We start from the raw sequence: 27,189 nt of genomic DNA on the forward strand, positions 1-27,189 counted from the left end.
CCAGCAACCCTCAGTTTCTTTCCTGAGATTAAGAATTCCTCATATCAGTCAGGTGATATGATACATGTCTTTCTCTGATTGACTTATTTCATTCAGCATAACACCCTCCAGTTCCATCCACATCGTTGCAAATGGAAAGATCTCATTCCTTTTGATGGCTGCATAATATTCCATTGTGTATATATACCACTTCTTCTTTATCCATTCATCTGTCGATGGACATCTTGGCTCTTTCCACAGTTTGGCTATTGTGGACATTGCTGCTATAAACACCAGGGTGCACGTACCCCTTCGGATCCCTATATTTGTATCTTTGTGGTAAATACCCAGTAGTACAATTGCTGGATCGTATGGTAGCTCTATTTTCAACTGTTTGAGGAACCTCCATAATGTTTTCCAGAGTGGTTGCACCAGCTTACATTCCCACCAACAGTGTAGGAGAGTTCCCCTTTCTCCAAATCCCCGCCAACATCTATCGTTTCCTGACTTGTTAATTTTAGCCATTCTGATGGGTGTGAGGTGGTATCTCATTGAGGTTTTGATTTGGATTTCCCTGATGCCAAGCGATGTTGAGCACTTTTTCATTAGTCTGTTAGCCATTTGGATGTCTTTGGAAAAATGTCTGTTCATGTCTTCTGCCCATTTCTTGATTGGACTATTTGTTCTTTGGGTGTTCAGTTTGATAAGTTCTTTATAGATATTGGATACTAGGCCTTTATCTGATATGTCATTTGCAAATATTTTTTCCCATTCTGTCAGTTGTCTTTTGGTTTTGTGAACTGTTTCTTTTGCTGTGCAAAAGCTTTTTATCTTGATGAAATCCCAATAGTTCATTTTTGCCCTTGCTTCCCTTGTCTTTGGCTATGTGTCTAGGAAGAAGTTGCTGCGGCTGAGGTCGAAGAGGTTGCTGCCTGTGTTCTCCTTTAGGATTTTGATGGACTCCTGTCTCACATTTAGGTCTTTCAACCATTTGGAGTCTATTTTTGTGTGTGATGTAAGGAAATGGTCCAGTTTCATTCTTCTGCATGTGGCTGTCCAATTTTCCCAACACCATTTGTTGAAGAGACTGTCTTTTTTCCACTGGACATTCTTTCCTGCTTGGTCAAAAATTAGTTGACCATAGAGTTGAGGGTCGATTTCTGGGCTCTCGATTCTGTTCCATTGATCTATGTGTCTGTTTTTGTGCCAGTACCATACTGTCTTGATGATGACAGCTTTGTAATAGAGCTGGAAGTCCGGAATTGTGATGCCGACAGCTTTGCTTTTCTTTTTCAAGATTCCTCTGGCTATTCAGGGTCTCTTCTGGTTCCATACAAATTTTAGGATTCTTTGTTCCATTTCTTTGAAAAAAGTGGATGGTATTTTGATGGGGATTGCATTGAATGTGTAGATTGCTCTAGGTAGCATTGACATCTTCACAATGTTTGTTCTTCCAATCCATGAGCATGGAATGTTTTTCCATTTCTTTGTGTCTTCTTCAATTTCTTTCATGAGTATTTTATACTTTTCTGAGTAGATCCTTTGCCTCTTTGGTTAAATTTATTCCTAGGTATCTTATGGTTTTGGGTGCAATTGTAAATGGGATTGACTCCTTGATGTGTCTCTCTTCTGTCTTGTTGTTGGTGTATAGGAATGCCACTGATTTCTGTGCATTGATTTTATACCCTGCTACTTTACTGAATTCCTGTATGAGTTCTAGTCTGATTGCTGTGGCTAGGACTTCTAATAATATGTTGAATAGCAGTGGTGATAGTGGACATCCCTGCCACGTTCCTGACCTTAGGGGAAAAGCTCTCAGCTTTTCCCCATTGACAATGGTATTTGCTGTAGGTTTTTCATAGATGGGTTTTATGATGTTGAGGTATGTACCCTCTATCCCTATACTCTAAAGAGTTTTGATCATGAAAGGATGCTGTACTTTGTCAAATGCTTTTTCTGCATCTCTTGAGAGGATCATATGATTCTTGTTCTTTCTTTTGTTAATGTGTTGTATCACGTTGATTGATTTGCGGATGTTGACCTGCCTTGCAGCCCAGGGATAAATCCCACTTGGTCATGGTGAATAATACTTTTAATGGACTGTTGGATCCAATTGGCTAGTATTTTGGTGAGAATTATTGCATCCATGTTCATCAAGGATATGCGTCTGTAATTCTCCTTTTTGATGGGGTCTTTGTCTGGTTTTGGGATCAAGGTAATGGTGGCCTCATAAAATGAATTTGGAAGTTTTCCTTCCATTTCTATTTTTTGGACAGTTTCAGGAGAATAGGTATTAATTCTTCTTGAAATGTCTGATAGAATTCCCCTGAGAAGCCATCTGGCCCTGGGCTTTTGTTTGTTGGGAGATTTTTGATGACTGCTTCAATTTCCTTAATGGCTATAGGTCTGTTCATGTTTTCTATTTCTTCCTGGTTCAATTTTGGTAGTTGATACCTCTCTAGCAATGCACCCATTTCTTCCAGGTTATTTAATTTGCTGGCATAGAATTGCTCTTAATATGTTCTTATAATTGTTTGTATGTCTTTGGTGTTGGTTGTGATCTCTCCTCTTTCATTCATGATTTTGTTGATTTGGGTCATTTCTCTTTTCTTTTTGATAAGCCTGGCCAGGGGTTTATCAATCTTGTGAATTCTTTCAAAGAACCAGCTCCTAGTTTCGTTGATCTGTTCTACTGTTCTTTTGGTTTCTATTTCATTGATATCTGCTCTGATCTTTATTATTTCTCTTCTCCTGCTGGGTTTAGGCTTTATTTGCTGTTCTTTCTCCAGCTTCTTTAGGTGTAGGGTTAGATTGTGTATTTGAGACCTTTCTTGTTTCTTGAGAAAGGCTTGTATTGCTATATACTTTCCTCGCAGGACTGCCTTTGCTGTATCCCAAAGATTTTGAACAGTTGTGTTTTCATTTTCATTGGTTTCCGTGAATTTTTTAATTCTTCTTTAATTTCCCGGTTGACCCATTCATACTTTAGTAGGATGCTCTTTAGCCTCCATGTATTTGAGTCTTTCCGACTTTCCTCTTGTGATTGAGTTCTAGTTTCAAAGCACTATGGTCTGAAAATATGCAGGGAATAATCCCAATCTTTTGGTACCGGTTGAGACCTGATTTGTGATTAGGATGTGATCAATTCTGGAGAATGTTCCATGGGCACTAGAGAAGAATGTGTATTCTGTTGCTTTGGGATGGAATGTTCTGAATATGTTTGTAAGTCCATTTGGTCCAGTGTTTCATTTAAAGTCTTTATTTGCTTGTTGATCTTGTGCTTAGATGATCTTCCATTTCAGTTAGGGGGGTGTTAGTGTCACCCACTATTATTGTATTGTTGTCAATGTGTTTCTTTGCTTTGGTTATTAATTGCCTTATATATTTGGCTGCTCCCACATTAGGGGCATAGATATTAACAATTGTTAGATCTTCTTGTTGGATAGACCCTTGAAGTAGGATATAGTGTCCTTCTTCATCTCTTATTAAAATCTTTGTTTTAAAATCTAATTTGTCTGATATAAGGATTGCCACCCTAGCTTTCTTTGGTGTCCATTAGCATGATAAATGGTTGTTCCACCCCTTCACTTTCAATCTGGGGGTGTCTTTGGGTCTAAAATGAGTCTCTTGCAGAGAGCATAATGATGGATCTTGTTTTTTAATCCAATCTGATAGCCTGTGTCTTTTGATTGGGGCATTTAGTCCATTTACATTCAGGGTAATTATTGAAAGGTATGAATTTAGTGCCATTGTATTGCCTGTAAGGTGACTGTTACTGTTTATTGTCTGTGTTCCTTTCTGATCTATGCTGCTTTTAGGCTCTCTTTTTGCTTAGAAGACCTGTTTCAATATTTCTTATAGGGCTGGTTTTGTGTTTGCAAATTCCTTTAGTTTTTGTTTGTCCTGGAAGCTTTTTATCTCTCCTTCTATTTTCAATGAGAGCCTAGCTGGATATAGTATTCTTGGCTGCATATTTTTCTCATTTAGTGCTCTGAAGATACCATGCCAGTCCTTTCTGGCCTGCCAGGTCTCTGTGGATACGTCTGTTGCCAGTCTAATGTTTCTACCTTTGTAGGTTACATATCTCTTCTCCCGAGCTGCTTTCAGGATATTCTCTTTGTCTCTGCGACTTGTAAGTTTTACTCATAGATGTCGGGGTGTTGCCCTATTTTTATTGATTTTGAGCGGGGTTCTCTGTGCCTCCTGGATTTTGATGCCTGTTTCCTTCCCCACATTAGGGAAGTTCTCTGCTATTATTTGCTCCAATATTCTTTCTGCCCCTCTCTCTCTTTCTTCTTCTTCTGGGATCCCAATTATTCTAATATTGTTTCGTCTTATCATATCGCTTATCTCTCGAATTCTGCCCTCGTGATCCTGTAGTTATTTCTCTCTCTTTTTCTCAGCCTCTTTATTTTCCATCATATGGTCTTCTATATCGCTGAATCTTTCTTCTGCCTCATTTATCCTAGCGGTTAGTGCCCCCATTTTTGATTGCACCTCACTAATAGGCTTTTTGATTTCGACTTGGTTAGATTTTAGTTCTTTTATTTCTCCAGAAAGGGTTTCTCTAATAACTTCCACACTTTTTTCAAGCCCAGCTTGTATCTTTAAAGTCATGATTCTGAACTCTAGGTCCGACATCGTACTAATGTCAGTATTGAGTAGGTCCCTGGCAGACGGTACTACCTCTTGTTCTTTTTGCTGAGGTGATTTTTTTTGTCTTGTCATTTTGTCCAGAGGAGAACAGATGAATGAGAGAACAGAATGCTAACAGATTAACAACGTCTCCAACAAATATACTCTATACAAATCAGAAGAGACCTGAAACCAGGGGACAAGAAAGGGAAAGAAAGAAGAGAAGAAAAAAGGAAAAAGATAAAAACAAACAAAAACAGAACAAAACAAAAAAAAAACAGAGTATGATCAAATATGATCAGGCTAGTGCATAGGTCAGTGCCACACACTAGCTTTTGGGCATATTTTGGTCTGTTAGAAGAAAGTGCCTGCTAAAATTTTAAAGGAAGAAAGACATATATGTACAAAATAAGGTTTGATACAATGAAGGGATGGAAGATGACTGTAAAGATGAAAATTATAAGATATTTTAAAAGGATTTGATAAGATAAGAAGTTGTTTTTAAAAAGAAAGAAGATTTAAAAAGAAAAAGAAAAAAGAAAATAAAAGGGAGAGAATGTGATCAGGCAGGAGAATAGAACAAAGCCATACACTAGTGATTTAGGGTATATTTTGATCTGTTAGAAGAAATTGTATCTCAAAATTTTAAAGAGAGAACAACACACACACACACACACACACATATATATATATATATATATGTGTATATATATATATATATGCCACAAATAAGGGTAACTACTATGAAGGGATAAAAATATGACTCTAAAAATGAAAAATAAAAAAATTTTTTTAAAAAAAGGGATTGATAAGATGTTTGAGAAAGGGAAAAAGAAAAATTCGAAAAAAACGGTTAAAAAAATTTACTTTGAAAAACTAATGAATTATGGTAAAAAAGTCATGAATTCTATGTGCAGTATTCCCATAGCAGTGGAGTTCTCCCGTTCTCCTTGATCGGTAAACTTGGTCTTGGCTTGCTGGCTGTTCGTGCTGATCTTCTGGGGGAGGGGCCTGTTGCCGTGGTTCCCAAATGTCTTTGCCCAAAGTGGAATTGCCCCGCCCTTGTGAGTTCAGGCTAAGCAAGCTGCTCCGGTTTGCTCTCAGGAGCTTTTGTTCCCTGCAAGCTCTCTGGACAGCTTTGGAGGACCAGGGTAAAAATGGTGGCCTCCTAATCTCCGCCCGGAGGAGCTGAGAACTCAGGCCCTGCTCCTCAGTGTGCCCCCAGAGAAAAGCAGTCACTCCCGTCTCCTTGTCTCTGGCCGCACTCCGTGCTCACCCGGCCTGCGATTGAGCGTTTCCATGTCTGGCACCCAACCCCGTGCGGAGTCTCCAAACCCAGCAGATCCCTGCGGTGCGCTTCTGCGCCGCTCCTCCCAGGGGAGGAAGGGGAGTCTCCCCGGCTCTGCTGCTTCTTGGGTCCCTGCTGGAGGAGCAGTGGGCGGACTGGGCCGCAGACCACAGTCTATGGCAACCCCGAGCTGAGAGCCCACGCCTCAGCTCTGTCTCTGCAGCCAGCTTCCCAGCTCCGATACCTGGGAGCTCTGCCGCACTCAGGCACCCCCGGTCTTTCTGTGACCCTGAGGGTTCTGACACCACACTGTCCCGCGAGGGTTCCACCCCCCACTTAGCCACTGGAGCAACGACCCTCAGCGGAGCCGGCTTCTAAAAGTTTCGATTTTGTGCTCTGCGGCTCTATCACTTGCCAAAAGCGGCCAATGGAGGCCCCCTCCCCACCGTCTATCCTCCCGAATATCGCCTCGGATTCACTTTTCCGCACATCCTACCTTCCAGAAAGTGGTCACTTTTCTGTTCAGAGTGTTGTTACTATTCTTATCTTCGATCTCCTGTTGAGTTCACAGGTGTTCAGAATGGTTTGATCCCTATTCAGCTGAATTCCTGAGACCAGATGAAATCCAGGTCTCCTGCTCCTCTGCCACCTTGCTCTGCCCCCCCTAAAGTCTCTACAATTTTTACGTGGTAGATTTTTTCAATTGACTTTGTACAGAACTGTTTGAACTAAAGTATGGCCCTTATTCTGCCATTTCATTTAACGTGTGTTTGTGACATAGTATTTATGTTTCAGCAATGTCAAAGCTGAAAGTATTTTGTTCCTCACATACAGTGCATCCTCAAATAAAGTGTACATCTTGAAGGATGCCAGTCAACCATGGTGTATTTGGAAAAAATAGTGAGAAAGTTCACTAAGCATAGGAACAAATGAAAATGTACTTTTTGAGCAATAGGACTGAGACGTTCAGGGACTCTCCTTTTCGGTCCAAACCTGTCTTAAAAGTCAATGCATGCCTTTTAAATATCATGATTCATGTCATATTCTACATGGAAATGTAGTTTTGTGGTTAGAATAACAACAACAACAAAAAAAACTAATGAAATTTTTACTCTATTTATGCCTACAAGAAGTAAAAAATAAAATAAAATAATAAGTGATGTTTTGTGAATGAATGTTTTAAGTGCCAAGCACTGTGCTAAATATTTTATATCTCTTATTCCAGTGAAAGCTAACCTTAAAAACCTCTGAGATAAGTACTCTTATTATGCCCATATTACAGATAAGGGAACTGGAGCATAGGAAAAGGCAAAGCAACTTGCCTAAAAGTAAATAAATAAATTTTTTGAGGGCAAAAAACAACAGCATCAAAATAGCCAAGGCTGATTCTCTAGTCCATGCTTTTGATCATTATGTTAGACTGGCAGACAGTTTAAGTCAGACAACTTAACTTCTCCAGAAATGTCCTGGTTAATCCAAGGATAAATATCTTCTTTGCTTGTCTTGCTGAATTTGTCATTTGTCATTGGTAAAGTATTGATGAGATTTGACCCAGGTATAGAAATCCAAAAAGATCATCTTTTTATCTTGTGTTTTTCATAGCTACCATAGCACTTCATTTCAAAAATAAGGTAGAAGGAAGTAACACCTGACAGATTCAGGTGCAATGCTTTGATAGACATAACTTGTTACCATCACAGTTTATTATTTCCATTTTCCTTTGTACAGAACCCAGTGCTGCTCCCACAGATGTCAAGGCTACAAGTGTGTCTGTGTCAGAGATTCTTGTTGCATGGAAACATATTAAAGAGAGTCTAGGAAGACCACAGGGATTTGAGGTATGAATAGAATTATTGGAAATAAGCCTTGTTATTTTTGCTGCCACTGCATTCTCCTAAAGAAATGGTTTGGTGACACTTCAACAGAATTATATTCTTTTGAAATTTTTGTTCTGTGGCAAAGAAAGAAAAATATTCTATTTTACTGGCATGTTCATTAGCTGGCTTATTTTTTTAGTACAGTAGTTTCCATGGTACCATGTAAAGAATTTTTTTAAGGAGATGAAAATAGACCTTTAGATAAAAATCAGGAGTTACAGGTGGATATTTACTGATATCCAATTTGCTAGTGGTTAAAAATGTTTTGTTTTGTTTTGTTTTTTTAAAGATTTTATTTATTTATTTGACAGAGAGACACACAGTGAGAGAGGGAACACAAGCAGGGGGAGCGGGAGAGGGAGAAGCTGGCTTCTGACTGAGCAGGGAGCCCAATGTGGGGCTCGATCCCAGGACTCTGGGATCATGACCTGAGCCAAAGGCAGAAGCTTAACGACCGAGCCACCCAGTTGCCCCTAAAAATGTTTTTGTGGAAAAATGTTTTTGCGTATTTCCTTCTAATAATTTAATGTATGAAACAAGTTTTCCTATTATACTCTCTTGGCAGATCTTAATGCCTATACTGACTTCTCAAAGTTTCCTTGGACTTGATGATCTATACCTATTTATTTAAATGACATTTTGTCCTTTAAATTTTGCTATTTTCAAACACAGTTTATGCCAGCCTTATAATGGTGAAAATTTCATAACACTTCAAAGACTTCAATGAAATTTTAGCCTCCACATGAACGAGAGGATTGTATATAGTCTGTGAACTTGAATATTCCACAAATTCAAGATCCCTACTTTTTGTGTTGGCCAGTAAGTGATAGGATTTTGGGGGATAATTTCTAAAAGACAAAAAATAATTAGCATCCTACCCAAGACCTTAGTTCCCTTTAAGCTTAAATAGTGACCAAGCGTAAGATTTGTACACCAACATGGTTTCAGACTGAAAACACAGTTTTTTAATTCTATTTGAGTTTTCAAATAAGCCTGAGAAATATTTGATTAATAGACTGCTAACATTAGATTATGATTTCTATGATAAAGAATTCACGAAATCTTTCTTAAGAGTTACAGCAAGACCATGTCTAAGAAACCATTATCTATAAAATATCATGGATTTGTTTCTATAATATTGCTTTGATTTATTATTTGGTGGTCATAATTCAGTATGTGTCTTATCATGATTACATGTTTATTTGATTAATATCTCCTCGTCTCCCTATCCATGCTGCAGGACTATATCTATTCACCAATGAATCTCAGCAACTGGTAGTACTTGGCTCACGAGAGCTACAATAAATATTTTTTGAATGAATGAATATCTGTGCTTCATAATCCGTCCCTTTTAATACCACTGTGGAAGACATTGGGGTAGCCTACCCTGCTCCCCTTCAGGGGACCAGTGTACTTTCCCCAGCTTTTACCAGTGTTGGCTGCTTATGGTCCTCAGTTTCCCCTTTGGAGAACTGTCCTTCACTGAAGGGTGCTGCTTTACCTGAAAAATTCCCTTCCCACAATCAGGCAACCCAAAGCCAATGACTGACTGACACTGGTCACTTGACTAAAGAAGAAAACAACTTTATGGTACATTTTATGATGTAGACCCTTTGCTGTGTGCATCAGGACAAGGCTGAATTGATTACCGAGACCACAGTCCTTCTCATCTCCCTCTCCTTCCTTCTTCTCTCCTCCCTTCTTTACAGGTTTACCTGCAAGTGCTCTCAAAATAAATCACATGCACTCAAATCTCTGTCTCAATCTCTGCTTCTAGGGAGCCTAACCTAAAACAGCTACATAAGTGTAGACTAACCTAGAATTCTGAATAAAAACATCTGGTGTGCATACTGTTAGAAATGCCACAAAGTGTATCCTGGTAAACAGAAGAGTGAGGGATCCAGGCTCCCACATCTCAGAGTGGTGCTTCTCTCACACAGGCAGCCACACTCAATTTTTTTTTTCTGCATGACATTCACATTCCCACTGCAACTCACTTGTAATAAAAGCTCTCTTGGAGGTCCAAACATCACCTAAGATTTATATTTGTGCACAATTCTTCTCCTTGTAAATATAAATAATTAATGCATTAAGTCAACAAACATTTATTGAAGACTCACTAAGTACCTACCAGACACTAAGCTAGATGCTAAGGATAAAACAATGAGCAAAGTGAAGTCTCTGTCCTCAAGAAGATCATATTGAATTAGGGAAGGCAAATAACACACAAACTAACAAATAAATGTGGGATATAATCTCAATTATGATACTGTGTAGAAAAATAAACCTGAATAAGAAGGTAGAGAGTGAAAGAGTGTGCTATTTATAAAGTATGAAAAGTCACCCTTTTTGAGGTTGTGACATTTGAATTGAAACATGACCGAATGTGAAAGAGGCAGAAAGAACAGCAAACTCAAAGTCTTTAAAGTAACAGCATGCTGGCCTTGTTCAAAGAACATGAAGGGAGTGATTTGGGTGAGATAGCAGTGAACAACAGAGAAGGTGGTAGGAAAATGGTGGAAAGAACACCAAGACAAGGACCAGATTATATGGGGTTTTGTGAACCACAGAAAAGAATCTGGATTTTATCCCAAGTATGAGGAGAAGGCATTAGAAGATTTTGAACAGGAAGAGTCAAGTCAGTATCTGACTTAAATTTTAAAAGACTCTTAGTCTAGAGGGTAGAGAATAGACTCTAGACTAGATCTCAGGGAGAACAAATAAAGGCAGTTGTTCCAACCTAGGTGAAAATGAACTTTTTTTCTAATTAATTTATTTATTTTAGAGAGAGGGAGAGAGAGAGAACAAGTGAGTTGGGGGAGGGGCTGAGGCAGAGGGAGAGAATCTCAAGCAAACTCCCTGCTGAGCACAGAGCCTGATGCAGGGCTCAGTCCCACAGCCCATAAGATCACAACCTGAGCTGAAATCATGAGTTGGACGCTAAATGAGACACCCAGGCACCCCAGACAATGAAGTTGCTTTTGACTGGAGCAATCGCAGTGAAATTGAAAAGAGACTTTTTAACATATATTTTGTATGGATGTATGATGGAATTTGAAAATGAATTCAGTGTGAACTAAGAAAAAGAAAGGAATCAAAGATAATTCCAGAGTTTTTCACCCAAGAAACTGAGCAAATAACATGTCATTCACATAGATGAGAAACTCGAAAAAAGAGTGGATGTTAGTGAAAAAAAATTACAGATTCTGGTTTAAATGTGTTTAATTTTATGAGACTTCTTATTTCCAAAAAGAGTTTTCAAGTAGGTCTTATGCTAAGAGAAAGGGTAGAGATGGAGATTTAACTCCAAGGAATCATCAGTATATAGATGGCTTTTATATATATACTGGCTGAGATCACTGAATGTTGATAAAGAAGATGTTTCAGAATTGAGCCCTATGATGCCTGACCATTTGGAACTCAAGAAAGAAAGGGAGTCTGGCCAAAGAAATGAAGGGAGACAAGGAAGAATTTCAGAAGCTAAGAGAAGAATTGCTCTACTGGGTAAAATGCTTCTGAGAAATTCAGAAAGATGAAGCCTGAGATTGCGAAACAGATATGGCCATGTAGAGATCCTAGTGACCTTGGTGAGAGTTTTATGGAATGCTGTGATCAAGGTTTGACTAGAGATTAAAAGCAAGACCACTCAAGAGTAACACTCAAGAGGGTCAGAGCACAACATTGTTGCTAAATGTGTATCATTTAAAATGGAAATGTATCCAAAAAACTGGAATATCCTTAAAAATAGAATGTTAAGAATAAACCAAATTCTGGAATAATCATCACAATGATTGTATTTTAAAATTCAAATAAATTAACACAAATTCTGACAACAATTTTTATACTTAGAAACACAGAATCTATGGGCACAGTAACCTTTATACTATTTTATAGTGCTTTATAAGTTATTTTTAAAAACCTGGCATCTTGTCAAATCAAAAAACTTACACTAGATAAACAAAAAATAGAGAGCAAGAAATCCAAGCATAACACTAAAAAAACCCATCAAACCACAAGAGAAGAAAGGGATAGAGAAGAACTTCAAAGACAACCAGAAAACAATTAACAAAGTGCCAATAGGCACATACCCCTCAATAGTTACTTTAAATGTGAATGGACTAAATGTTCCAATCAAAAAGATTGAGAATAAACAAGAACCATCTATATGCTGCCTACAAGAGACTCACTTCAGACCTAAGGACACATGCAGATTGAAAGTGAAGGGCTGAAAAAATGTATACCATGCAAATTGGAGCAAAAAGAAAAAAGGGGTAGCAGTACTTCTATCAGACAAAATAGACTCTAAAACAAGAGACAAAGAAGGACACTACATAATGATAAAGGGAACAATTCAACAAGAGAATATAACAATTGTAAATATTTATGCACCCAACAGAGAAGAACTTAAATACATAAAGCAACTATTAACAGACATAAAGGAAGAAAGTGACAGTAATACAATAATAGTAGGGGACTTTAACATCCCATCTACCTCGATGGATATATCATCCAGACAGAAAATCAACAAGGAATCAACAGCTCTAAATTACACATTGGACCAGATGGATCTGACAAATATATTCAGAACATTCCAACCAGAAACAGCAGAAGTGCACATTTTCAAGTATACATGGAACATTTTCTAGAATAGATCACATGTTAGGCCACAAAATAAGTCTCAACGAATTCAAAAAGATTGATATCATATCATGCATCTTTTCTGACCACAACATAAGAAATCACAAGAAAAAATCTGGAAAGAACACAAATACATGGAGGCTAAATAACATGCTACAGAACAATGATTGGGTCGAGCAAGAAATCAAAGAGGAAATCAAAAATTACACAGATACAAATGAAAATAAACACACAAGGGTCCAAAATCTTTGGGATGCATCAAAAATTGTCCTAAGAGGGAAGATTTAGCATTACAGGCCTACCTCATGAAGTAAGAAAATTCTCAAAAACCTAACCCTCACATAAAAGAGCAAGAAAAAGAACAAAGCCCCAAGCCAGTAGAAGAAAGGAAATAATAAAAATTAGTGAAAAAATGTCATCTTGTTACCAAATTTATTTATTTGGTGTCTATTTATATTTATTTGGTATATATATTTATATTTATATATTTATTTTTTAATTTTTTTATTTGGAAAATTAAATGTATACTTTTTATAATCAGAAAATGAAAACTTTTACAATTCAGTGGCACAGTATGACATTAATGGTTATTTATACTATCTCATAACTGGATAGTTGCATGTAGATTTAAAAATAAATATGAAATAAATAGGGCTTATAAGCATTTCTGCCACCTTCTCTTCTCTGTTCTCTTTACCCCTTTAAGGAGAGATCTCCTTCACCTTATCCACCCTAGAACTTACTCCTCTCATCTCCTCACCTTTTTTGTTTTTTTCACTTACTAAAAGATCTCACTGACTAAATATTACTAAAATATAGTAACCTACTAAAATTTAATATTTATCTCACAACTACCTCCCTTCTCTATTCTATCCCAACCACAGTCCTAGCTAAATTTACTAGTGGTAGAATTTTGAGCATGTGACAATAATTATTTGTCTGTCACCAAACTCATGGGATCGGTTTCAAATTGTATGTACTTACCATATCAGTTCTACCAATCATTTTCTAGCCATAATTGCAACTTTACCTGCAATGTTTGAAAGAGCTAGTTACAATAAAGGTACTATGTGCCATTTTGAAAATAGCAGAGACTGTGTTTTCGGCCACCTCCGTTGTTTTTCCTGAATTGAAATGTGTGAATGAGATAGAAAAGGTTCTGCTCTTATCGATGTAGAATCCTAACGGGAGAATACAAATAAAAATAAAAGAAATAAGCAAACAAGTAAAATAAGCTTAAATAACAATACATATAGAAGTTTAAACGTAGAACACACTTGGTTCCTTTAAGGAAAAGAAAGAAGTAGAGCAACTGGATCTTAGTGAACAATGATGTGAGTAGAATTAAAAGTAGAAAGTAGTGGTCTGAGACAAGATTATGTAGGGATATATGGATTACAGAGTTTTCATTTTCTTTCAAATGCAGTGAAAAGACATTGTGGAAATTTAAAGAGAGGACTGAGAATTTCTGATTTACATTTTTTTAAACACCACTTTGGTTGTTCTTATGTAAAGAATGAAAGGAGGAGGGAAGAAAAGTCAGGAGTAGAAGTTAAGAGGCTCTTGCAATAATCTAAGTAAGAAATGATGGTGAGTTAAACTTACGTCATAGCAGTGGAGTAAGAGAGAAGTAAATATACTTCAGACACAGAGCTGACAAGATTTGCTGACTCATCAGATATGGAGGGAAGAGAAATGATTTCTGCAGACTGGTTTGGTCAAATGAATGAATGGTAGTGCCATTTTTCAGAAAAAAAAAGGAGAAAGTGGACAATAGGACAAAGAACAGATTTGAAGGTGGGAAATTAAGAGTTCTGTTTTGGTTAACTTAAATTTAACATGCCTGTTAGAAATTTAGGAGAATAAGTCAGGTAGGAAAGAGGATATATGGGTTTGGAGTCTAAGAGATCAGGGTAAAAACATTAAAATGGCAGTCATAGAGGAGGTATTCAAAGACATGCTATGAGATGAAACCGCCTAAAGGAAAAGATTTCCAGAGGAGATGAGAGGGAAAAAAAAGGATAGGAGAAGGAGTGAGAAGGGGCTAAGCTGTGTCCTGGCACACTCCGCATTTAGAAGTTTAGCAGGGAAGGAAGGAAGATGGCAGAGTAGGAGGATCCCAAATTCACCCTTGGACACACCAACATAACAGCTACACGTGTACAACTAACTCTGAAAATGACTTAAGACTGGCAGAACAGACCTTCCACAGCTAATGTTAAAGAGAAGACCACATGTGAAAGGGTAGGAGTGTTGAAGACACAGTTGGGAACCCCAGTGCAACTAACCACAAACAAGAGGGACATCACAAGCATGGAGAAGTGAGACAGACCCCACACCAGGCACCCCCAGCACTGGGGACCTGCACTGGGAAGATGAGCTCCCATACCATTTGACTTTGAAAACCAGTGAGACTTCACACCAAGAGTTTTAAAATCAGCGGCCTTAACTCCTGAACACCTGGAGCATGATAGGAAACCAAGTCCCCACATTTAACAAGCCAGCATACTAAATAACTCAGCCCCAGACACAGCATAGAAGCAGCAGTTTGAAAAGTGCCTTGGATATATGTGAAGGAGATTTATTGACTAATCTTAGAACATGCGCAAGAGGATTAGAGATCTACAGGAGATGTCTTCAAGAACAAAAGTGCTGGTAGATGAAGTTTTTCTTCCCCTCCCCCAGTCTAGGTAGCCAGACACTTGCAAGAACCAATGCTAAAATTCTCCATTTACTTTGCTAGCACCACATGCCCTTTTCCTCCTGTGCAGTGTCCCCTGTGGACTTACCCCATCCAATCTGCCTGCCTTGATAAGTGTACCTCCAAAGAAGCTCCTGCCCCACCATACCCAGCAGGCAGCCCTGGCCTGGAAGGCACCACTCCAACGTAACTCCTGCCCTGGGGAGAAAGGGTAACCCCACACACCAGCATGCCAGTAGTTCCTGCAGCAGGACCTCTTAGATGCTCTGCAGAATGTAAGCCCTGTCCATTGATGCCCACCTGCAGCTGTGGCAAAGAGGCTAATTGCAAACATCTAGTTAGACTGATGACCCTACTCACCAAGAGCCTGTTACAGCTGCATCCAAGCCTCTCAACAGATTGGGTAGCAAACTCTGCCCAGTGTGCCCACAGCAGACAAAGCAGGTCATTGCAGCTGGCTGGGCTGCAGGCAATTGCAGCTCAGCCACAGAAGCTCACACGGGAGAAACCTCTGGAGCATCTGGTTCTGGTGACCATGTGGAACTGCACTGTATTTTGTATATTTTACTACAGGACCTCTTCTATACAGACCATGACTTTCAAAACCAAAAGACATAGCCATCTACCAGGTATATAAAAACAAACATAGAAAGTTAGACAAAATGAATAGAGAGTGGAATATGCCCCAAATGAAAGAACACAACAAAATCACAGTAGAAGAGCTAAATGAAATGAAGATAAGCAATATTCCTAATAAAGAATTCAAAGTAATGGTCATAAAGATACTCACTGGACTTGAGAAAAAAGTAGTTTCAGTGAGAACTTCAACAAAGAAAAATATAAAAAAGAACCAGCAGAACTGAAGAATTCAAAAATTGAAATGAAGAATACTGTAGAGGGAATCAACACCAGATTAGAGGATGCAGAAGAATGAATCAGAGATCTGGAAGACAGAGCAATGGAATGCACCCAAGCTGAACAGCAATAAGAATAACTAAAAATGAAAATAGGTTAAGAGAACTCTGCAACAACATCAAACATAATAACATTCACATTATAGGGATCCCGGAAGAAGAAGAGAGAGAGAAGAGGGAAGAAAACTTATTTGAAGAAACAATAGCTGAAAATATCCCTAATCTGGGGAAAGAAAAAGACATCCAGTTATAGGAAACGCACAGAGCTCCTAACAAGAAGAACCCAAGAAGGTCCACACTAAGACATGTAGCAAAAAAAAAATGATAAAGAGATAATTTTAAAAGCAACAAGGAATAAAGAAACAGTACAGACAAGGGAAACACCATAATGCTATCAGCTGATTTTTCAGCAGAAACTTCAGACCAGAAGGGAGTGGTATGATATATTAAAGTTCTGAAAGGAAAAAATCTACAATCAAAAATCTACACAGCAAGATTATCACTCAGAATAGGCAAGATAAAGAGTTTCCCACACAAACAAAAGTTAAAGAGTTCATGACCACCAAATCAGCCTTATAAGAAATGTTAAAGAGGATTTTTTAAGTGGAAAAAAAAAAGTCATAACTAGAAGAAAGAAAATTATAAAAGAAAAAAATTTCAGAGGTAAAACCGAACATATAGTAAAGATAGTAGATTAATCACTTATGAAGCCAGTATGGAGGTTAAAACACAAAAGTAATAAAATAAATTACATCTACAAAAATTCATACAGGATGTATAAGATAAAAATATGTAAACTCTGATATCATACACATGAAACATGGAGAGGGGAGTAAAAATTTTGTGCTTTTAGAATGTGTTTGTTCTTAATTGACTATCAAACTAATATTTACTACTGTACACATACGATGTTACGTTAGAACTCAATGGCAACCACAAATCAAAAACCTATAATAGATCCACGAAAAATAAAGAGAGCATAACACTAAAGAAAGCCATCAAACCAAAAAAAAAAAAGAAAGAAAGAAAGAAAGAGAAGAAGGAACATAAAATAACTGCAAAACCAACTAAAAACCAATTAACAAAGTGCCAATAAGTACATATCTCTCCAATCATCACTTTAAATATGAATGGACAAATGCTCCAAATCAAAAGACACAGTGTGACTTAAGGGATAAAAAAATAAGACCCATTTATTATGCTGCCTAAAAGAGATTCACTTCAGACCTAAAGGCAAGTACAGACTAAAAGTTAAGGGATGAAAACAGTTACACCATGCAATTGGGAGAAAAAGAAAGATGGAGTAGCAATACTTCTATTGGACAAAATAGACTTTAAAACAAAGATTGTAGCAACAGACAAAGATGGCAATTACAAAATGATAAAGGGTTCAATCCAACAAGAGGATATAACAATTGTAAATACCTATTAACCAACAGAGGAGCACCTAAATACATCTAGCACATATTAACAAACATAAAGGGAGAAACTGACAGTAATACAAGAGTAGAAGAGGACTTTAACACATGTACATCAATGGATAGATCATCCAGATATATATAGTGGCTTTGAAAAACACCTTAGACCAGATATATGTAACAGATATGTACAGAACATTTCACAAGTTCTTTTCTAGTGTGCAGGGGATATTCTCTAGGATAGATCACATACTAAGCCACAGAACAAATCTCAGTCCATTTAAGAATATTGAAGTTATATCATGAATCTTTTCTGACCACAACAGTATGAAACTAGAAATCAATTACAAGAAAAAAAATAAAAAAACACAAATGCATAAAGGCCAAACAATATGCTACTAAACAACCAATGTGTTAATGAAGAAATGAAAGAGGAAATTTTAAAATACATTGAGACAAGTAAAAGTGAAAACTTGGTGATCTTAAATCTTTGAGACATAGCAAAAGGAATTCTAAGAGGAAGGTTTATAGTGATACACACTTATCTCAAGAAACAAGAAAAATCTCAAATAAACAACCTAACCTTACACCTAAAGGGGCTAGAAAACTAACAAAGCCCAAAGCTAGTAAAAGGAAGGTAAAAATAAAGATTATAGGGGAAATAAATGAAACAGAGATGAAAAAATAATAGAAAATATCAATGAAAACAAAAGCTGTATATTTGTGTCTTTTTATTTATTTTTATTTATGTTACATTAATCACCATACATTACATCATTAGTTTTTGATGAGATGTTCCATGATTCATTGTTTCCATACAACACACAGTGCTCCATGCAGAACGTGCAATCTTTAATACCCATCACCAGGCTAACCCATCCCCCCACACATCACCCCACCCTCTACCCTCTAGAACCCTCGGTGTATTTCTCAGAGTCCATAGTCTCTCATGGTTCGTCTCCGCCTCCGACTTACTCCCCTTCATTCTTCCCCTCCTGCTATCTTATTTTTTTTTCCTTAACATATATTGCATTATTTGTTTCAGAAGTACTAATCTGTGATTCAACAGTCTTGCACAATTCACAGCGCTCACCATAGCACATACCCTCCCCAATGTCTATCACTCAGCCACCCCATCCCTCCCACCCCCCACCACTCCAGAAACCCTCAGTTTGTTTCCTGAGATTAAGAACTCCTCATATCATTGAGGACATATGATACATGTCTTTGTCTGATTGACTTATTTTGCTCAGCATAACACCCTCCAGTTCTATCCACATCATTGCAAATGGCAAGATTTCATTCCTTTTGATGGCTGCATAATATTCCATTATATATATATATATATATATATATAAAATGGAATATTTTATATATATATATATATATATATATATATATATATATATATATATATACCACTTCTTCTTTATCCATTCATCTGTCGATGGACATCTTGGCTCTTTCCACAATTTGGCTATTGTGGACATTGCTGCTATAAACATTGGAGTGCACATACCCCTTCAGATCCCTACATTTGTATCCTTGGGGTAAATATCCCATAGGGCAATTACTAGGTCGGAGGGTAGCTTTATTTTCAACTTTTTGAGAAACTTCCATACTGTTTTCCAGAGTGGCTGCACCAGCTTGCATTCCCACCAACAGTGTAGGAGCGTTCCCCTTTCTCCGCATCCCCGCCACATCTGTCCTATCCTGACTTGTTAATACCCATTCTTACTGGTGTGAGGTGGTAACTCATTGAGATTTTCATTTGGATTTCCCTGATGCCAAGAGATTTTGAGTACTTTATCATGTGTCTGTTGGCCATTTGGATGTCTTCTTTGGAAAAATGTCTGTTCATGTCTTCCGCCCATATCTTGATTCATCATTTGTTCTTTGGGTGTTGAGTTTAAGAAGTTCTTTATAGATTTTAGCCCTTTATCTGATAAATCATTTGCAAATATCTTCTCCCATTCTGTCTTTTGGTTGTCTTTTGGTTTTGTTGACTGTTTCTTTTGCTGTGCAAAAGCTTTTTATCTGGATGAAGTCCCAACAGTTCATTTTTCCCTTGCTTCCCTTGCATTTGGTGATGTTTCTAGGAAGAAGTTGCTGTGACTGAGGTCAAAGAGGTTGCTACCTGTGTTCTCCTTTAGGATGTTGATGGACTCCTGTCTCACATTGAGGTCTTTCAAAAATTTTGATTCTATTTTTGTGTGTGGTGTAAGGAAATGGTCCAGTTTCATTCTTCTGCATGTGACTGTCCAATTTTCCCAACAGCATTTGGTGAAGACACTGTCTTTTTTCCATTGGACGTTCTTTCCTGCTTTGTCGAAGATGAGTTGACCATAGAGTTGAGGGTCCATTTCTGGGCTCTCGATTCTGTTCCATTGATCTATGTGTCTGTTTTTATGCCAATACCATACTGTCTTGATGATGACAGCTTTGTAATAGAGCTTGAAATCTGAAATTGTGATGCCACCAGCTTTCCTTTTCTTTTTCAACAGTCCTCTGGCTATTCGGGGTCTTTTCTGGTTCCATACAAATATTGGCATTATTTGTTCAATTTCTTTGAAAAAAGTGGATGGTATTTTGATAGGGATTGCATTGAATATGTAGTTTCCTCTAGGTAGCATTGACATCTTCACAATGTTTGTTCTTCCAATCCATGAGCATGGAACGTTTTTCCATTTCTTTGTGTCCTCCTCAATTCCTTTCATGAGTATTTTATACTTTTCTGAGTACAATTCCTTTGCCTCTTTGGTTAGATTTATTACTAGGTATCTTATGGTTTTGGGTGCAATTGTAAATGGGATTGACTCCTTAATTTCTCTTTCTTCTGTCTTGTTGTTGGTGTATAGGAATGCCACTGATGTCTGTGCATTGATTTTATATCCTGCTACTTTACTGAATTCCTGTATGAGTTCTAGCAGTTTTGGGGTGGAGTATTTTGGGCTTTCCACATAAAGTATCATATCATCTGCAAACAGAGAGTTTGACTTCTTCTTTGCTGATTTGGATGCCCTTAATTTCTTTTTGTTGTCTGATTTCTGTGGCTAGGACTTTTAGTGATATGTTGAATAGCAGTGGTGATAGTGGACATCTGCCATGTTCCTGACCTTAGGGGGAAAGCTCTCAGTTTTTCCCCATTGAGAATGATATTCGCTGTGGATTTTTCATAGATGGCTTTTATGATATTGAGGTATGCACCCTCTATACCTATACTCGGAAGAGTTTTGATCAAGAAAGGATGCTGTACTTTGTCAAATGCTTTTTCTGCATCTATTGAAAGGATCATATGGTTCCTGTTCTTTCTTTTATTAATGTACTGTATCACGTTGATTGATTTGCAGATGTTGAACCAACCTCGCAACCCAGGGATAAATCCCACTTGGTCGTGGTGAATAATCCTTTTAATGGACTGTTGGATCCTATTGGTTAGTATTTTGGTGAGAATTATTGCATCCATGTTCATCAAGGATATTGGTCTGTAATTCTTTTTGATGGGGTCTTTGTCTGGTTTGGGGATCAAGGTAATTGTGGCCTCATAAAACGAGTTTGGAAGTTTTCCTTCCATTTCTATTTTTTGGAACAGTTTCAGGAGAAAAGGTATTAATTCTTTAAAAGTTTGGTAGAATTGCCCTGGGAAGCCATCTGGCCCTGGGCTTTTGTTTCTTGGGAGATTTTTGATGACTGCTTCAATTTCCTTAATGGTTATAGGTCTGCTCAGGTTTTCTATTTCTTGTTCAGTTTTTGTAGTTGATACATCTCTAGGAATGCATCGATTTCTTCCAGGTTATCTAATTTGCTGGCATAGAGTTGCTCATAATATGTTCTTAGAATTGTTTGTATTTCTTTGGTGTTCGTTGTGATCTCTCCTCTTTCATTCATGATTTTGTTGATTTGGGTCGTTTTTCCTTTCTTTTTGATAAGTCTGGCCAATCTTGTTAATTCTTTCAAAGAACTAGCTCCTAGTTTTGTTGATCTGTTCTACTGTTTTTTTTTTTTTGGTTTCTATTTCATTGATTTCTGCTCTGATCTTTATTATTTCTCTTCTCCTGCTGGGTTTAGGCTTTATTTGCTGTTTTTTCTCTAGCTCCTTTAGGGGTAGGGTTAGGTTGTATATTTGAGACCTTTCTTGTTTCCTGAGAAAGGCTTGTATTGCTATACACTTTCCTTTTAGAACTGCTTTTGCTACATCTCAAAGATTTTGAACAGTTGTGTTTTCATTTTCATTTGTTCTCATGAATTGTTTTAATTCTTCTTTAATTTCCTGGTTGACCCATTCACATTCTCTTTAGCCTCCATGTATTTGAGTTCTTTCCGACTTTCCTCTTGTGATTGAGTTCTAGTTTCAAAGCACTGTGGTCTGAAAATATGCAGGGAATGATCCCAATCTTTTGGTACCAGTTGAGACCTGATTTGTGACCTAGGATGTTATCTATTCTGGATAATGTTCCATGGGCACTAGAGAAGAATGTGTATTCTGTTGCTTTGGGATGGAATGTTCTGAATATATCTGTGAAGTCCATTTAGTCCAGTGTGTCATTTAGAGTCTTTATTTCCTTGTTGATCTTTTGCTTAGATGATCTGTCCATTTCAGTGAGGGGGCTGTTAAAGTCCCCCACTATTATTTTATTGTTGTCGATGTGTTTCTTTGCTTTTGTTATTAATTGGCCTAAATAATTGGCTGCTCCCATGTTAAGAACATAGATATTTACAATTGTTAGATGCTCTTGTTGGATAGACCCTTTCAGTAGGATATAGTGTCCTTCCTCATCTCTTATTACAGTCTTTGTTTTAAAATCTAATTTGTCTGATATGAGGATTGCCATCCCAGCTTTCTTTTTGTGGCCATTAGCATTGTAAATGGTATTCCACCCCCTCACTTTCAATCTGGGGGTGTCTTTGGGTCTAAAATGAGTCTCTTGCAGATAGCCTATTGATGGGTCTTGTTTTTTTAATCCAATCTGTGTCTTTTGATTGGGGCATTAGGCCATTCACATTCAGGGTAACTATTGAAAGATATGAATTTAGTGCCATCGTATTGCCTATAAGGTGACTGCTATTGTATTATCTGTGTTCTTTTCTGGTCTATGTTGCTTTTAGGCTCTGTCTTTGCTTAGAGTACCCCTTTCAATATTTCTTGTAGGGCTGGTTTTGTGTTTGCAAATTCCTTTAGTTTTTGTTTGTCCTGGAAGCTTTTTATCTCTCCTTCTATTTTCAATGACAGTCTAGTTAGATATAGTATTCTTGGCTGCATATTTTTCTCGTTTAGTGCTCTGAAGATATCATGCCAGTCCTTTCAGCCTGCCAGGTCTCTGTGGATAGGTCTGTTGCCAATCTAATGTTTCTACCATTGTAGGTTACATATCTCTTCTCCCGAGCTGCTTTCAGGATTATCTCTTTGTCTCTGAGACTTGTAAGTTTTATTATTAGATGTGTGGGTGTTGACCTATTTTTATTGATTTTGAGAGAGGTTCTCTGTGCCTCCTGGATTTTGATGCCTGTTTCCTTCCCAAATTAGGGAAGATCTCTACTATATTTTGCTCCAATATAGCTTCTGCCCCTCTCTTTCTTCTTCTTCAGTGATCCCAATTATTCGAATGTTGTTTCATCTTATGGTATCACTTATCTCTCAAATTCTGCCCTCGTGATCCAGTAGTCGTTTATCTTTTTCTCAGCCTCTTTATTTTCCATTATTTGGTCTTCTATATCACTAATTCTCTCTTCTGCCTCATTTATCCCAGCAGTTAGAGCCTCCATTTTTTATTGCACCTCATTAATAGCCTTTTTGATTTCGACTTGGTTAGATTTTAGTTCTTTTTTTTCTCCAGAAAGGTTTTTTCTAATAACATCCATGCTTTTTTCAAGCCCAGCTAGTATCTTTAAAATCATCATTCTGAACTCTAGTTCTGACATCTTACTAATGTCCATATTGATCAGGCCCCTGCCAGTTGGTACTGCCTCTTGTTCTTTTTGTTGAGGTGATTTTTTCCATCTTGTTATTTTGTCCAGAGGAGAATAGAAGAATGAGAGAACAAAATGCTAACAGGGTAACAATGTCCCCATGAAATACACACTAAACAAATCAGAAACGACCTGAAACTGGGGGAAAAGAAAGGGAAAGAAAGAAAAAAGAAAAAGAGAAAAAGGAAAAGATAAATACAAACAACATAACAAAACAAAACAAAAAAACAGAATATGATCAAATATGATCAGGCTGGTGCATAAATCAGTGCCACACACTAGATTTTGGGCATATTTTGGTCTGTTAGAAGAAAGTGTCTCCCAAAATTTTAAGAAAGAAAAATTAATATATGTACAAAAATTAGGGTTAATACAATGAAGGGATGGAATATGACTGTAAAGATGAAATTTATAAGAGATTTTCTAAATTGATAAGAATGTGGTTGAAATAAGAAGAGGACTTAAAAAAAATGTTGAGAATGTGATCAGGCAGGAGACTAAAACAAAGCCATACACTAGAAATTCAGGGTATATTTTGATCTGTTAGAAGAAACCATATCCCAAAATTTTAAAGAAAGAACAACTTTTATATATATATATATATATATATATATATATATATATACCAAAAATAAGGTTAACTACTATGAAGGGATAGAATATGACTCTAAAAATGAAAATATGAAAATGAAAAATAAAAAAGAGTTATTAAAAAAGGGATTGATACGATGTTGTTTGAAAAAGGGGGAAAAAAGAAAAAAAGAAAAAGGGAAAAAGAAAAAATTGAAAAAAAAAGAAAGAATGAAAAAGAAAGTTAAAAAAATTAACTTTGACAGACTAAAGAATCATGGGAAAAACGTCATGATTTCTATATGCAGTATTCACCTAGGCTGAAGTTTTGCCGATCTCATTGATTGGTAAACCTAGTCTTGGCTGTCTGTTCTTGTTGATCTTCTGGGGGAGGGGCCTATTGCCATTGTTCTCAAATGTCTCTGCCTGAGGCAGAATCGCCCCGCCCTTGCCTGGTCCGGACTAAGTAATCGGCTCGGGTTTGCTCTCGGAAGATTTTGTTCCCTGCAAGCTTTCTGTACAGCTTTGGACAATAAGAGTGAAAATGGCGGCCTCCCAATCTCTTCCCCAGAGGAGCCCCGAACTCAGGGCCCCACTACTCAGTGAGTCCCCAGAGAAAAGCAGTCACTGACTCCCATCTCCCCAGTCTCTGCCTGCACTCTGTGCTCACCCAGCCTGTCATCCTATCTCTGGCACCTGACCCCGTGTGGAGTCTCCAAACCCAGCAGATCCAGGTGGTGTGCTCCCGCACAACTCCTCCGAGGGGAGGAAGGGGAGTCTCCCCATATCTGCCACTTGTTGGGTCCCTGCTGGAAGAGCAGTGGCCCGACTGTGACGCGGATCATGATTTATGGAGACTCCGAGCTGAGAGCCCACTCCTCCACTCTGTCTCTGCAGCTGGCTTCCCTGCTCTGATACCTGGGAGCTCTGCCACACTCAGGCACCCCTGGTCTTTCTGTGACCCCGAGAGTCCTGAGACCACACTGTCCCGCGAGTGTTCCACCCCACACTTAGCCACTGGAGTGACATCCCTCAGTGGAGCAGACTTCTAAAAGTTCTGATTTTGTGCTCCGTGGCTCTATCACTTGCCAGAAGCAGCTGACAGAGGCCCTCTCCCCCGCCATCTATCCTCCCAAATATCACCTGGGGTTCATTTCTCCACATGTCCTACCTTCCAGAAAGTGGTAGATTTCTGTTCAGAGAGTTGTTGCTATTCTTTTGTTCGATCTCCTATTGAGTTCATAGGTGTTTAGAATGGTTTCATCCCTATCCAGCTGAATTCCTGGGACCAGACAATATCCAGGTCTCCTACTCCTCTGCCATCTTCCAAAAGCTGTATATTTGAAAAGACAAACAAAGCTGATAAGCCATTAGCAAGACTCATCAAGGAAGAAAAGAGAGATGGTCAAATAAATAAAATCAGAAATAAAGGAGGGAAAATAACAGCCAATATCACAGAAATACAAAGAATTATAAGAGGGTATTATGAAAAATTATATGCCAACAAATTGGAAAAACTAGAAATAATAGATAAATTCCTAGAGACATACAATCTTCCAAACTTAAATCAGGAAGAAATAGAAAATTTTAACAGACTGATTAATAGTAATGGAATTGAATCAATAATCAAAATACTCCCAAGAAACAAAATTCCAGGACCAAATGGCTCCATAGGTGAATTCTACCAAACCTTTAAAGAAGAGTTAATACCTATACTTCCCAAACTATAACAAAAGCTAGGAGAAGGAAAACTTCCATATTCATTGTATTCAGTCAACATAACCCTGACACCAAAACCAGACAAAGACACTACAAAAAAGAATTAAAAAAAAAAAAACTACAGGTCAATATCTCTGATATACATAGGTGGAAAACTCCCGAATTTTAGCAAAGTGAATTCAAAAATACATTTTAAAAAAATCATTCACCACGATCAAGTGGGATTTACTTCAGGGTTACAAGGGTGGTTTGATGTAAGCAAAACAATCAGTGTGATACATCACATTAACAAAAGGAAGACTAAAAAAACCTATGATCACCTCAACAGATGCAGAAAAAACATCTGACAAAACACAACATGCATTCTTGATAAAACACTCAACAAAATAGGTTTAGCAGGAATATACCTCAACATAACAAAGGCTATATATGACAAACCCAGAGCTAACATTATACTCAATGTTAAAAAGAAACTGAAAGCTTTTTCTCTAAGATCAGGAGCAAGACAAAGATATCCACTCTCACCAATTTTATTCAATATAGTACTGGAAGCCTGGTCATAGCAATCAGACAACAAAAAGAAATAAAAGACATCTAAATTGATAAGGAAGAAGTAAAACTGTCACTATTTGCAGATGACATGATACTACATAGAGAAAAGTCAAGAGCTGCCAAAAAACTGTTAGATGTAATAAATGAATTCAGTAAAGTTGCAGGATACAAAATTAATGTAAGTCTGTTGTACTTCTATATACTAATAATGAAGTAACAGAAAGAGAAATTAAGGAAATAATCTCACAATTGCACCAAAAGAATAAAATATCTAGGAATAAATTTAACCAAGGTGAAAGACCTATACTCTGAAAACTATAAATGATGAAAGAAATTGAAATCAGCAAACAAATGGGAGGTTACACCATGTTCTTGGATTGGAAGAATTAATATCATTAAAATGCAATCTACTGATTCTATGCAATCCCTATCAAAATATCAAGAACATTTTTTACAGAACTAGAACAAATAATCTTAAAAATTATATGAAATCACAAAAGACCTCATATAACAAAAACAATCTTGAGAAAGGAGTACAAAGCTGAAGGTGTCACATTCCCAGATTTCAAGGTATACTACAGGGCTACAGTAATCAAAAGAGTATGTTACTGACACAAAATATAGACAAAAAGATCAATCAAAGAGGATAGAAAGCCTAGAAGTTAACCCATACATAAATGGTTAATAAATCTATGACAAAGGAGGCAAGAATAGTCAATGGGGAAAAGACAGAAAACTGGACAGCTACATGTAATAGAATGGAACCACATCACTTTCTTAATCATACACAGAAATAAAGTCAAAATGGACTAAAGACCTAAATGTAAGACCTGAAACCATAAAACTGCTGAAAGAAAACATAGTGGTAATCTCTTGGACATCACCCTTAACAATATATTTATAATATGTCTTCTTAGGAAAGAGAAACAAT

The 27,189-nt window shown here is 37.4% G+C and overlaps 1 protein-coding gene across 1 annotated transcript in view; it reads left to right on the forward strand.

The window, feature by feature from the left end:
- Positions 1-27,189, forward strand: part of CNTN5 (contactin 5) — a gene marked incomplete at its 5' end in the record, with an annotated part of 571,224 nt that overhangs the window by 513,176 nt on the left and 30,859 nt on the right. Inside the window, one exon of the mRNA XM_088017513.1 lies at positions 7,631-7,740. Coding sequence (XP_087873639.1) covers positions 7,631-7,740 — 110 coding nt within the window. The remainder of the gene's footprint in view (positions 1-7,630; positions 7,741-27,189) is intronic.

The sequence above is a fragment of the Eumetopias jubatus genome, unplaced genomic scaffold (assembly GCF_037043125.1).
Source record: "Eumetopias jubatus isolate StellerSeaLion01/CBP00866 unplaced genomic scaffold, mEumJub1_p1.0 scaffold_13, whole genome shotgun sequence".
Taxonomy (NCBI): Eukaryota; Metazoa; Chordata; class Mammalia; order Carnivora; family Otariidae; genus Eumetopias; species Eumetopias jubatus.